This window comes from Emys orbicularis, chromosome 5 (assembly GCF_028017835.1).
Source record: "Emys orbicularis isolate rEmyOrb1 chromosome 5, rEmyOrb1.hap1, whole genome shotgun sequence".
Classification (NCBI taxonomy): domain Eukaryota; kingdom Metazoa; phylum Chordata; order Testudines; family Emydidae; genus Emys; species Emys orbicularis.
Genome location: NC_088687.1, coordinates 25,859,148 through 25,873,062, shown reverse-complemented (window position 1 = coordinate 25,873,062; position 13,915 = coordinate 25,859,148). Strand labels below are relative to the sequence as shown.

Below are 13,915 nucleotides of genomic sequence, written 5' to 3'. Positions count from 1 at the left end.
AATAACAGCTGGCAGTAGCAGGGATGCATAAAAAGCATCAACGAGAACCCAGCAATCTGGGGACACTCTTACACTTATGGGTCCAATTCTCAGGTGAAGTCTTCACTGAAAATTTAAAAAAAAATAAAATTCTTTACTCAAGCTAAAATGTTAATGAAGATAAGGCAGTTGAGTCAAAGACTATAGCAGAGCCTGGGGGTTAATACTACCTACTAACTCATAATAAAGCTGCAAGTTAGCTAATCTGAGTTGAAAGCCCACCTTTTTGTGTGTGTTTGCAGTGAAGATGTGTTCCCCAGTACAAATCAGACTTAAACCCAGCGAATCTGGCTAGTGAGGATCGCCTACTCTAGGGGAATCCTCCAGGACTGCTATTCTCTGGCGTAAGGGCCTGGCTGGAAAAAAAAAAGGAACATGGCTGGGGCCATCTCTGTGCTCTGTGGATTCCCAGCTGCTGGAATGCACCTGAAGGTCATTTGGCAGCAGAAGAGTTTAGAGTGGGTCTGTGGTGATAATGCCCTTAATTTGCCCTTAATCTGACATATGTTCCCATGCCAAAGTTTTTTTTTTTTCTTTTCCCCACTATCTTTCACTCTAACCTCAATTCCAGTCAATAGATACAAAATAGCTCTAGGTGCCCTAATAGAGGTGGGAAATAACTTTCACTGTAGCTGAAGAGTGCTTTAAAGACACAAGCGAGTTACATTTCACAGTCACTATCCTAACTCACATTGGGTCAGCAGCACTGGGTAATCAGCCAAGAATGTCTGCTTCTGGCACAGGGCAACCCAGGGCCAAACTTCCAGGCAGAATGAAAGGTCTCTTACTGATACAAAGGTGAAGCTTGTCTGAGACCAGGAGTCTGATATGAATAGTCAGATTAGCCCTGTGCAAAAGTGAGGACTTTCTGTTTTGATGGTGTTTAAAAGCTTCTGAAGGCACGTCTTCACTACCCGCCGATCCGGAGGGTAGCAATCGGTCTATCAGGGATCGACTTACCGCGTCTAGTGAAGACGCGATAAAATCGATCCCTGATGGCTCTACCATCGACTCCGGAAATCCACCGCGGCAAGAGGCGGTAGCGGAGTCGACGGCGGCGCGGCAGCAGTCGACTTGCCACCGTCCTCACAGCCAGGTAAGTCGACCTAAAATACGCCACTTCAGCTACGCTATTCACGTAGCTGAAGTTGCGTATCTTAGGTCGACCCCCCGCTGTAGTGTAGACCTAGCCTCAGTGTGACCTCTCTCTTAAGTTCTTATACTTCCTATGCCTTTAATAGTAGGGGTAAAATTTCATGGGTTTTGATAGCATTATATATGTTGGGCATCAGAATAATCCATAGAGATAACTCCCATAAAACTTTTTTTTTTTTCTTTACAGCCTGACCCACCAACATCAAATAAATGGCAGCTGGACAACTGGCTAACCAAGGTGAACCAACCAGCAGCACCAAATGAGAATCTTAGTGAGGTTGTCCATAGACATGGTCATCAGGAGAGCAAGGGGCAAGGGAAAAGCAGCAGCAGCATCTCTCATGAACGTTCTGAATCAAATGAGTTGCACTCCAAAAACTCAAGCAAAATAACCAGGGCTCCCCAGGCGGTACATCTTCCCAGCAAACGGACCTGCCAGAAGTCTCCCACGCGCACTGAGGAGCCCTCTCGGAGGCCCACAGTTGGTACCAAGAAGCCCAGCAAGCTCCCACAACAAGAGGCTCACAGGGGAAGCCTGAAAGTGGAAAGTGAGCCTGGTCCATATGGGGTTAAAGACCAGTCTTCCAGAGACAAGCCAAAAGTAAAAACGAAAGGGAGGCCAAAATCCAGAGATAAAAAAGAATTGAAACCAACGGTGCAAGAGCCCTTGAAAAAGAAAAAGCACAAGAGCTCACACCAAGCCATTGCTAAAGCATTTTTGGACCCTAAGCCTGTGAAAGACATTGTGGCTGGCGGTGCCCCAGAACATTTCCCCCTCAGCCCTGTAGCGCAAAGCCAGAAGCCCGCCACCCCCACCAGGACTAGTGGCAAAAAGCCCGCTATTGTGGTCAGAGAGGACTTCCATAGAGACAAACTTCTCTTGCCTATCAGGGATAAGACATTGTTATCACCCCTGAGGGATTTCCCCGTCCCTCATGCCCTTGTGGTTAAAATTGAGCTGTGTCTCCTTTCAAGAATTCCACAGCCACCTGGGAAAGGGAGTCGCCAGAAGAAACTTGAGGGTAAAGAGCTCCCAAGTGCGAGAAAGCAGGATTTGGAAAAGAAAAGCACAGAAACTCCTAACAAGTCTTTCAAAAAGAGAAAGGTGAGAGGGAATGGAGCGTTCTTACAATGGTAGCAGTGTTATTCAATGGGCCGGGAATGTGGAGGTGGGGGAGAAATTTTAATAACGTTTCAAAGTTGTTTCTGTTTTACAGGGTTCAGAATGAACCCATTTTTCATCCCCTCCCTCAAATAATCAAATTTAATATAAAATGTGATTATCAAAACAGTTATTAAATATTTTTATTTATCAAAAACCAGTTCAGCAAATTAATAATGTCAATAACTGTTCAGGAATGTTCTTGTTTTTTAAAAAGTCACAAAAATATTCAGAAAGCTTTTAGCAAAATTTTGTGTTGTCAAAAAAGGCCATTTTTTCAGGAAAAAAAATCTTTCTAGTTAAAAAAAAAAAAAAAAAATTCAACCAGCTCTAGGAATATGTAATCTTCGGTTTTGCTAATGTTTCTCTGGATTGCTCCCTCTTTCAATTAATTGAATTTAGCCAAAGCAACACTTGTAAGTAGAGGAGGCTATGGTGCCTTTTTTGCTACAAGTAGCATGGTATTTGAAATGCTTCCCTTGCTGTGGATTCATCTGTATAACCCATTCAATATCAGCTGCGGGAGAGCACCACTATCTCCTGCTTGTAGGGATGCCCTCAGTGAGAACTATTCCAGTTCAGCAGAGATGGGTGTCTTAGGCCTTGTCTGCACACAAAAGTTGTAAAAGCAGTACAGTAGAACCTCAGAGTTGCAAACACTGCGAGAATGGAGGTTGTTCGTAACTCTGAAATGTTCATAATGCTGAAGAAAATGCTATGGTTCTTTTAAAAGTTTACAACTGAACATTGACTTAATACAGCTTTGAAATTCTACTATGCAGAAGAAAAATGCTGCTTTAAGCCATCTTAATTTAAATGAAACAAGCACAGTGAGTTTCTTACCTTGTCAAATCTTTTTTTCAAATCTTTCCCTTTATTTTTTTTTTAGTAGTTTCCGTCTAACACAGTACTGTACTGTACTTGCTTTTTTTGGATCTCCTGCTGCCTGACTGCATGCTTCTGGTTCCAAATGAGGTTGATTGGTCAGTTCCTAACTCTGAGGTTCTACTCTACAATACCCTCCCCCTGGCAAAACCCCACCTCAAGGATGCAGTTATACTGGTATAAAGCTGCTAATGCTGCTGTGGCTTATTTCTGTATAGGAAGGGGAATAGCTATGCCCATACCGAACCTTTATACTGGTATAACTGCATCCACATTAGGATTTGTAGTTGTATAACTATCTGGGGGAAAGAAATCATACCTATAACTGAAATGATTATACCAGTACAAAATCTGTGTGTAAACCCAGCCTTGGGCCCAACTTCTTCTAGGCTGGTCTGTTCAAAAGGGGACCTATTTTCTTTGTTAAATGAATTGAAGTGTTCTCTGACAACCACACTAGCAGCTGTAGGGGCCTAAAAAGCACAGAGAAAGTTAACCCTCAGTACTGTACTTCTGCTCCATAACCTGCACTGAAATACAATCGATATATAAAATACACAGTTAATCTGCAGAGCTGGGACTGAAAACCTGGTCCTTTCATACAAAAGGAAATGCTTCTGTCACTTGAGCTCAAGGACGGTTCCTTCAGCTGAAGTAGCAGTAGATCTTTTAACTTCTCTGAGTGCCCACTTCTAGAGGATAATGTTACGCAATGGCTCATATATACACAGTTAGTACATTACAATATGCACAATGAGTTCACGTGGTGAGTATACTCATCATGGCTACATCAGGGCCTATTCTCAGCTCTTCCTATCTCTTCAGGAAACACCAGATGGTTTGCTCTCAACTGGTGGGAGAATAGCAGTATTTTTATGCTGTTGGGAAGAGAATTAGCTACTCTCTTTTTTTGAGAGGAAGGGGCCATCAAACACAGGGCACTTTCCCCTATTTTGCTAAGGAATGGTGGAGAAACTTGAGAACCCAGAAGTCTGTACTGTGGGGAAGTGAGAGAGAACTCCAGCTTTGACAGGTAAGTCTGCCTCTTCCTCTCTGTCACCAGGCGAGCAGAGAGATGAGTGACTTGACTCTCGAGAACATCTTCAGGGAGAGGAGACTGTAACTTATTTGAAGAAAAAAAAATTGGCCTTTTGTAACTTTCTGCTGAATTTATTGGGGCCAGGTTGAAAAATTAACTGTCACTGGCTTGCTGGGGAAATTGCACACGCCTCTACAGCAGGGGTGGGCAAACTACGGCCTGAGGGCCACATCCGGCTCTTCAGACATTTTAATCCGGCCCTCGAGCTCCTGCTGGGGAGTGGGATCTGGGGCTTGCCCCACTCCGGCACTCCAGATGGGAGCTTGCCCCGCTCCACGCAGCTCCTGGAAGCAGCGGCATGTCCCCCCACTCTGGCTCCTATGCATAGGTTCAGCCAAGGGGCTCCGCAGCTCCCATTGGCCGGGAACCATGACCAATGGGAGCTGCAGGGGTGGCACCTTTTGGATGGGGCAGCGTGCAGAGCTGCCTGGCTGCGCCTGCACGTAGGACCCGGAGGGAGGACATGCCGCTGCTTCCAGGAGCTGCTTGAGGTAAGCACCGCCTGGAGCCTGCACCCCTGACCCCCTCCCGCACCCCAACCGCCTGCCCCAGCCGTGATCCCCCTCCTGCCCTCCGAACCCTTTGGTCCCACCCCAGAGCACCCTCTTGCACCCCCAACCACTCATCCCCAGCCCGACCCCAGAGCCTGTACCCCCAACCGGAACACTCCCCCGCCCTCCTCCCTGCCCCAGGCCGGAACCCCCTCCCGCACCCTGAACTCCTCTTTTCTGGCCCCACCCCAGAGCCCACACCCCCAGCCGGAGCCCTCAGCCCCTCCCACACCCCAACCCCCAATTTCATGATCATTCATGGCCCACCCTACAATTTCCGTACCCAGATGTGGCCCTCGGGCCAAAAAGTTTGCCCATCCCTGCTCTACAGTATGAAAGTCTGCAGGCTTCAAATCGAATCCAATTTTAATATTGTTTTGGAGACACACGTCTCCAGTGGGAATAGTGGAAGGGAAAACAACCTAATTACTTTCAAGATGGAGCTTGATAAATTCATGAATGGGATTATATGATGGTGTGGTCTTGAATAGCAGGGGACAGGACTTTCCAGTCCCATGTCTTTTATTCCTTTTTGCCTATATACCAATTCAATGCGAGTGGATTTGTTTTTTCCCTTCAGGAAAAAAAAATCCTCTAGTGTCTCAGTTAAGGAGTTTGACAGACTGGGTGCTAGGCGATCTAAAGACACTTTCTTAAAAGCTCTTCTAAGGCCACTAGCTTTTATAAAGTGTCCAGTCCTGTGAGGTACTGCACATCTTTTGAAGTCAATGAGAGTTGAGGGCAATTGGTACCTCACAGGATTGAGCCCTTTATGAGGTGATGCCCTCACCTTTTTAGTGAGAATCTTCACACGCGTGTGGTTAGTACCAACTGCTATGTGGGCAGGGCAGATCGATTCACTCCTTCAAATTTTGCAGTATTTCCATATTAAAATAGTTTTTAAGTTTTTCACCAAGTTGATAATTCAACAAATATACACACATGATTTCCACAGATCTTGTAATACATTTTTAAAATCTTACTTCACCAGCTCTCTCTGTATATCTCTTTGCCTGAGAAGCTGGTATTTTTTTTAGATCATGTGGGCAATTGTTCCAAACATTTTTCCCCCCACGTTTTCCCCTGTATCTTATTCCTGTTGAAATGACCTTGGGGCAATCTGTGTGGTTTAATTCTTCCGTGTGTTTTATTTTCCTTTTTGGCAAGTGAGGCATATCACAAAACACAATCCCTTATCATTAATGACATTGCTAGAAGGAATTTTTATATGCTTTATATTGCTCTGTATGATTCATATTCATTGGCAACAAAACACCAAGAGATGATTTAGAAATACTTGCTGTCACGAGCGTAAGTCAGAAAATACTTAACCTTTTTCTTTTGGGGTGGTGGTGTGGGGGGGGGGGGGGGGTAAGTATTTCCACTCCATCCACCAGAATCAATCTCTTCTAGCAAAACAAGACAAAATGTCATTTGGAATTCTTTTCAAGGAAGCTGAAGTTTAATCAGCTGTGATCTGGATTTGCATGTTGTTATTTTGAGTATTTTGTTTAACATTAGGAAATCAAATTTAGCTATGTTCGCCTACACTTTTACCTGTATATGTAGCGTCTAAGTGGTGGTGATTTGCTTTCAATAGGGAGAAGTGGGAAAAGAGACTGATAAGAAGAAAATCAAGTTGGAGAAAGAAACCAAATCATTGTTGTCTTCAAGTCACAAAGACTCCAGTAAAATGAAGTGAGTATAGAGTGGCGAGATGCCAGAAAAATGCATGAACTTGAGCTCTTTTAAAAAAAGGTTTTGGTGAGGAGCAGTTTCCCCTTGTCTTCCTGCAAGTATGGTATTGCTTAATGTGATATATATGTTATCTGAAATGTTATATGGTGCAAATTTATCTTTACAACTTGGTGCCAACAACGTATGCACATACCTTTAAAAATCTGGACCTGAGCCCTTTGGGATATCTCGGGATGTTTTGTTTATCTTTTCCTTGCTGTCCTTAGTTCCTTCCCACCACCTTTCAACCTCTGCAGTCATTTTTGGTTTTTGGAAGCTGTGCATGAAGAGTTTATACTAATACTCAGAGAAATTTTTTTTATCAGGATTGCAGTGCTTTACAAACAATTAAGGCACATAAACCCTCCGTGAGGTAGGATGGTACTGAACCCATTTTACTGAGGCAGAAAGCAATTAAGTAACTTACGCAAGATCACACATGGGAGTTGGGTACAGCAGGACAGAGAACCCAGAAGCTGTGATTGCCTGTCCCCTGATTGACCAATAGCTCTGTCCTGAGAGAAGAGGCGTCTGGCATGCTATGAACTGTCTTTGCACTCTAAGACTCCAGTCAAGCAAAGCATTTAAGCACATGCTTAACTTTAAGCACATGATTTCTATGGAACTACTAACATGTTTAAAGTTAAGTGTGTGCTTCAGTGCTTTTTTGGATCAGGGTGTAAGTGGCTCACCTAACTGTGCTGCCTTGTCTAACTTTTCCTGCTTAGAAGAATATCGTGAAGGTTGTGATAAAGAACTTGGTCATCTAGCAGCCTCAGATTTCCTTGATGTCTCTGGTTCCTGGCTTGGTTCTGATATGGAGACCACATTTGTCTTGTTAGTTGGTGATCACCTAATGATGGACAAAAATCAGATGTTACTGCTGATACTGTTAGATCTGTCAGCTGTCTTTGATACTGCTAACTATGCGGTTTTGGCAACTTGCCTACAGACCCTAGTTGGGTAGATGATGTCTATTTTGAGTAGTCCTACTCTTTCCTGTCCAAGAGGTCACAGCTGGTGGTGTTGGATGACTGAACATGTGTTCTAAGTGGCTTGAGGGTTCTGAAGGGCTCTGTTCTGTCACCCTTTGCATATGTGAGGCTGCTGAGGAGACAGTGGGAAGATGTGGCCTGTGCTGTCTTCAGTATGCAGATGGCATGCAATTTTGTGGTTTTAATCACACCCAGATAGTGCAGTATCCTTGCTTTTCTCAGTGCGTTGCCAAGATTGGGATTTGGATGAGAGTAGACTAGCCAAAACCTTATCCAGAGAACAGATGTGCTTTTAGGTTTGGAAGTTGTTCCTACTTCCATTATTAGGGCAGTTTGTCTCCATCTTTTATCCAAAACGTTCACAATTTTGGGGTGTCTTTTGTACCCTGATTACTCCGGGAGTCCCAGCTGGCATTAGTATCCAAAAATGTTGTCTTACCTCAGCATCCAGCTGCAAAGTTTCTTTTAGATTTGCCAAAGTTATCCATGCCTTTGTAACTCCTCAACAAAATGGTTGCAATGCACTTTGCATGAGTGTAGATGACTTGTATGCTACAACTAGTGCAACATGCAGCTACCCATCTCCTTGGCTGCATCAGCTGGAGGGGAACTATAAAACCAGATCTGCACCAGCTGAAGTGGTGTCCTATTACTTTGAATTGAACCAAAAGTAATTGACTTTCATCTATAATTGTCTCCATGGCAGGTGTCTAGCTATCTGAGCAGACAGCCTCTCTGCAGGGAAAACACTAAGGCAATTGATATTGGGTGAGGTCTTTGTGCTTGACAATCGCTATGTTTAAATGTCTGGGTGTTCGCAGGAGGGCATTATTAGTGGAAGGCCTTCAATTCTGGAATGTGCTTCTGCTTTGGGCCCAACAAGAGCTGGAGTTTCTTTAAGGCAGGGATTCTCAAACTTCATTGCACCATGACCCCCTTCTGACAACAAAAATTACTACACGACCCCAGGAGGGAGAACCAAAGCTTGAGCCCACCTGAGCCCTGCTGTCCCAGGTGGGGTGGGGGGCCCAAAGCTGAAGCCCAAGTGCTTCAGCCCCAGGTGGGGGTGGCCTGTAATCTGACCCCTGCCACCCTGGGCTTGGACCCTGGCTGGTGAGACTCAGGCTTCAGCCCTGGCAACCCCATTAAAATGGGGTCACGACTCACTTTGGGGGGTCAACCCACAGTTTGAGAACTTCTGCTTTGGGGTTGAATGGGTTGGTTTTTCATTTATTTTGGTGGGTTTTTTTGGACTCCAGTCAGTAAAGCTCATGGGGGCAGTTTCCCTGTTCCACTCCAGATGCCTTGTACCATTTTGACCATCCAAAGAAGCTGCAAAGGAAGTGGCCAGTTAAGTGAGGTTTACAGAAGAGGTACACAGCTGCCAGAGCTCGCTGATTGTAAATCTGGCCTGAGATGATGAGAGACTCTGTAAACTGATGGTAACTAGGGCTGGCCCAAAGATAAGAATTCTGTTTTCCAAAAAATCTGTGACATTTGTGTCCATTCGCATTGGGATGAAAATGAGACCTCGTGAAATTTTTCACCAAAACCAAAAACACACCGCCTCAGAATGGCCAGTGATCAGGCCCAGTGCCTGATTCAGGGCGGGGACTTCAACCTGGGTCTCACATTCTAGGTGAGTTCTCTGACCATCAAGCTACTGAGTCAGTCTCTCTCTCTGTCTCCATCTTGAACCTCAGAAACCATCGGATGAATGTTTGCTTTGATGAAGTAACATTCTGCAATGGAAAAATATTTTGTCCAAAAGTTCCAAACTAGCACTAGTGGTAACCTCACTCTCTAACCTACAGAACAAAACTGGTACGTCCCTGTCCCTTGAACAGTGGTCTCTATCTCAGCAGTTCTGTGCAAGCTAATTTAACCGGCTAGTCTTCACTTCCGCTTAATTTTATGAAAGGATATGATCTGAGGTAATGAGGAATTCTATCTGATGCTAGGGACAGAGAATGCATTCTGCGAAATAAGAAAGGCCAGTGCTGTGGTAAGCCACTTTGAAAAAACAGCATGCTGTGGTAGTTGTACCATTCCCGATGTCCTTTCTCAGAGATTCTAGTCTCTCATAAATCCACGAAGAAGGAAGAAATGGGAAGGGGGCTATGTTGCAAGGTATTGTGAAGGCCAAGACTATAACAGGGTTCAAAAAAGAACTAGATAAATTCGTGGAGGATAGGTCCATCAATGGCTATTAGCCAGGGTGGGCAGAGATGGTGTCCCTAGCCTCTCTTTGCCAGAAGCTGGGAATGGACGACAGGGGATGGATCACTTGATGATTACCTGTTCTGTTCATTCCCTCTGGGGCACCTGGAATTGGCCGCTGTTGGAAGACAGGATGCGGGGCTAGGTCTACCTTTGGTCTGACCCAGTATGGCCATTCTTATGTTTGCTCTTCTTAAATCCCAAGTCATTTAGCTGTAAAATTTTCCTCTAATAACAAACCTGAAATTTTGTCTTTATTGCTGCTTCAAATCTGATTTTCCTGCATGTTGTTGACAGTTGAGGACATGCATTCTAAATCTCCAGAAAGTCCCTAAAGTTTCCTCTTGCTTTTGATGGATTCTTTTTTTAATTAAGTCATCTCACATTTCCAGAGTCTCCAGCTGAATAAACAGAATCATTACACCATGTAATTCACTATTTTTTTAACGCTCTGTATTATATACCATGAACACCCTAAATGTTAAGTTCATTTTCCATCTCCAGAGTATCCAAATTTCCATCCGAGACACTGAAGAAAGAGCTCCTGCTACCACCACCGTTGCCACCAATGTCTACTGCGCAGCCTGCCCAGAAGCCAGCCAAGATGGCACAAAAGAGACACAAGGGCGAGAGCAGCACCTGCAGCCAGCTGCCTGCCACAAATAACCGAACTGCCAAGAGCAAGAGCAACCACAAGGATTCTTCATCCTCCAAGCACAGGAAAGTGGAGGGGAAGCATTCTGAACATTCTAAAAGCAACAAAGTAGGTGTAAGTTGTTAATGGCGGAGCTTTTCATTCTAGCAGTGAGTGTTCTACAATTTCCTTCAGCAACGTTATTCTCTTTTCCTTCATGTTTTTAAAGGACGAGGCATTTGAATGAGTGACACTATGGGTTTTAGACAGGTTTTTTTTCTTTTTCTTGGTTCCTGTGAGTCTGTCTAGCAAAATCTTGCTGACCAAAAATCAGCATGCTCTCCCCAATGGTAGAAAAGCAGAGACTAGGGTGAGGTTTCTGATTACTAAGACATCATTGTTAATTACAAAGTACCCTACTTGTTTGTTATTTGCAATGATTTGTATGTTGTTAAAACGCCAGATGATAAAATAAAGTAGAGATTGTGCCGCAGCGTCTTTGCTTTTTCAGTCTGTTTGCTAATTTTATTTGATAATTTACAAAATGCACTAATTTGTAATACTTTTTTAAGTTATTTATATGACTTATTAAGATTTTGCAATTCCAGAAAAAAATGCCTTTGAGGCAGGACATCTGCTGGTCGAGGCTAAGCTATGCAGCAACTTCTGTTGTGCAGCAGGGGCCTGAGCCAAAGCCCAGTGAAGTCAGTCGGAATCTTTCCATTGGCTTCATTGGACTTTGTAACAGACCCTAGGTGAGCTGTGCTGTTAAAGGCAGTTTAACTTGATGCTTTCCATAAAGTTTCCCATCTGCCTTCACCCTGCTAGTAAGCAAATAATTAGGAGGATGAACAAATGTAAAAGATGATGCTTGGGTTATAGGATTCATAGATTCGTAGATTCTAGGACTGGAAGGGACCTTGAGAGGTCATCAAGTCCAGTCCCCTGCCCTCATGGCAGGACCAAGTACTGTCTAGACCATCCCGGATAGGATCACATTCTCAGTCGTGGCCATTTTCAGGCACAATAGTTGCATATGCAAAATCAGCCTGTTTAAAAAACAATTATTTTTGTTTGACTTGAGCTCCCTTTAAAAAGCAGGCCCCTGTTATTGACTAGGACCTGGGTTTGTGCTAATATGTATTATTTCTAAAATTGTTTCACAGTAGAGTTGATGAGCCTTGTGGCTAATACTCGAGGTTTTCAGGTTATAAAACCCAGTTCTGTTGCCATTTTTGTTTGGATGGATATATGTAATCTGAGCTTTGTTCATTTGCTGGTTTTTAGAGGGTGTGGGCAGTTGCACTAGCCAGCTTCAAATGTCTGTTTTATAACTCTGTGCTTTTCTGGAATTTCAGCAAGTAACTTAAATTCAGCAACTGTTGCCTCACACCCCGTCAGGTTAAGCTAGCAATGGGTCTGTGTGGATAACATGAAGTAGATCTTATTTGTACCAGACTTCACCGAGAAAACAGGGTTGTTATCAGTCTTAGTGCTCTCTTAGCTCACTATGCCATTGTCCTGCTAAATACATCTCTTGTTTCAGTAGCAAGGGAAACCTGTTACTTAATTTCTCCCCCTCAGGAAAAGTTCACATTGTGTTGAAGATTACAAGCAGTAATATGAGAAGGCAAGTTTCCTCCTCCTTTACAAAAAGAGAGAGAGAGAGAGAGAGAGAGAAAAGAGAATATATTCTGAGACTAAATAATCATTTTCTTTTTTAATTTGGAAACCCAAAGCTTTTAAAACTGCTTTTGATTACAAATTCCTTGACCAGTTCTTCTCTGCATGATGACTTCCCAGGGACCTTCAGGAGATGTCAAAAACCCTTTCCCGGTGCCTTCTTTGCCAAATGGTACCTCCAAGCCAAGGAGACCTCAAATCAAGTTTGAAAAGTAAGGTTTTTCTTTATATCCTCCTTCTCCTCCTTCACACTGATCATGTCATCTTCATTGTCCTTTGAGTACCTTAACTTTGTGCCAAACACAAACTTCTTGCTCTCAATTTCAAGACTCTCTGCACAGTGATAGCCCCTGTGTGGATCTCTGTTCTCACTGCCTCCTTGAGTTGTACCCTTCTCCCAGTCACATCTCTTGGTCACTTATTATAGTTCCCCTTTTCTTTAGGACTGACTCTCCTTGTATCCACATGATCTCCCTCTTTTCATTCAGATCTCTCCTAAAAACATTCTTCTTTCATGTGGCGGGTGTGTGGTAACCCAGCAGAGACTTGCCCTGTTTTTTATTTAAAAAAAATTTTTTTTGCTCCCATTTTCTTACCGCTCTAGTGTGGAGGAAAGCCAATGTAGAAACTACACATCATTTGGCAAGGAAATCACCCTTCTTGATAAGTGCCTTTGTGTGCATCAGTGAACATTGTTTTTATTTGGCTGAATTATGAGACTTTGAAAATTGCACTTTACCCATAAGCAGTGAGATCGGTGTGCTTTTTAGTTCAGGCTGAGAGTAGTCTGTGCAGAGCCCTGCTTATTTCTCTGTTAGTTTTATGAGTACACAGTGAGCTGTGCACACTTTGAACAGCAGATACATTAGTCTAATGCATGGAGGTGTACGTGGCCAGAAGTATGCTTTATAAAATGTGCATTAAATAAGGCAGGTTCTATAAGAGCCTCTGCCTCATTCACTGTGTATCTTGCATCCAAATGAGTTTAATGGACCCTGTTTGTCTGGCATACCTAGAATAGTGAATGGTACTACAAAGTGCTGCACATGTAAACCGAAGACTGTAGAAGAATATGTATGCTGTATTATATTTGAGAAGCAAGACAAGATAATGCAATTAAAGTAATGCATATGCACAGGAAGGCAGAGCTAAACTTGCCCTTGCAACATAAACTAGAATTTTCTGACTTTAGAGTACCCAGGAGCGCAGCCTGAACATTCTTCTAATGTAGCTTTCTTTTGATGGAATACAGACCATCCTGTCTGTTAGATTTAGACTGTAAGCTCCTTAAGCAGGAACTTGACTTCTGAGCATTGCCCAACAGCCTGACAGTATTCAGTTGGTGGTGATCGTAATTTTTTAAGTAATCAAAGCAGCAGCCCATACAGCAGTTACAGGGTCTTGGTGATGTGACATTAAAATTGATACTTACTCTATCTTTCTGTTTTGTCTGTCTCTCCTCTCCCTCACTCCTAATTCAGACAACATCCGATGGAGTATCACATAGAGGAGGCCAAAAGACTGAAGCACAAAGCTGACACAATGGTAAGTCTGGGCCTTGTGCTGGAAGCGTTAAAAGGTTTTCTAAATAAACCTGTGGCTTGCTTATGAAGGTGCACTTTTTGCACATGTCCTGGATCACAGAATAAAAGGAGCTTTGTTCCTTCCTTCCCACCTAGCCTTCTGTATCTATTGGTCAAGGTACAACCTACTCCTCTTGGGATACATGCCAAGAAATCCTATCTCGCAGGCTCA

At 43.6% G+C, this 13,915-nt stretch overlaps 1 protein-coding gene across 2 annotated transcripts in view; it reads left to right on the top strand.

Moving 5' to 3' along the window:
* Positions 1 to 10,971, top strand: part of LOC135878876 (AF4/FMR2 family member 1-like) — a 143,648-nt gene extending 132,677 nt beyond the window's left edge. For both annotated transcript variants that reach the window (XM_065404597.1, XM_065404598.1), the window contains 3 exons: positions 1,382 to 2,299; positions 6,492 to 6,589; positions 10,348 to 10,971. In XM_065404597.1, the coding sequence (XP_065260669.1) occupies positions 1,382 to 2,299; positions 6,492 to 6,589; positions 10,348 to 10,624 (1,293 nt within the window). In that variant the 3' untranslated portion in view covers positions 10,625 to 10,971. The remainder of the gene's footprint in view (positions 1 to 1,381; positions 2,300 to 6,491; positions 6,590 to 10,347) is intronic.
* The last annotated feature ends 2,944 nt before the right edge of the window (positions 10,972 to 13,915 follow it).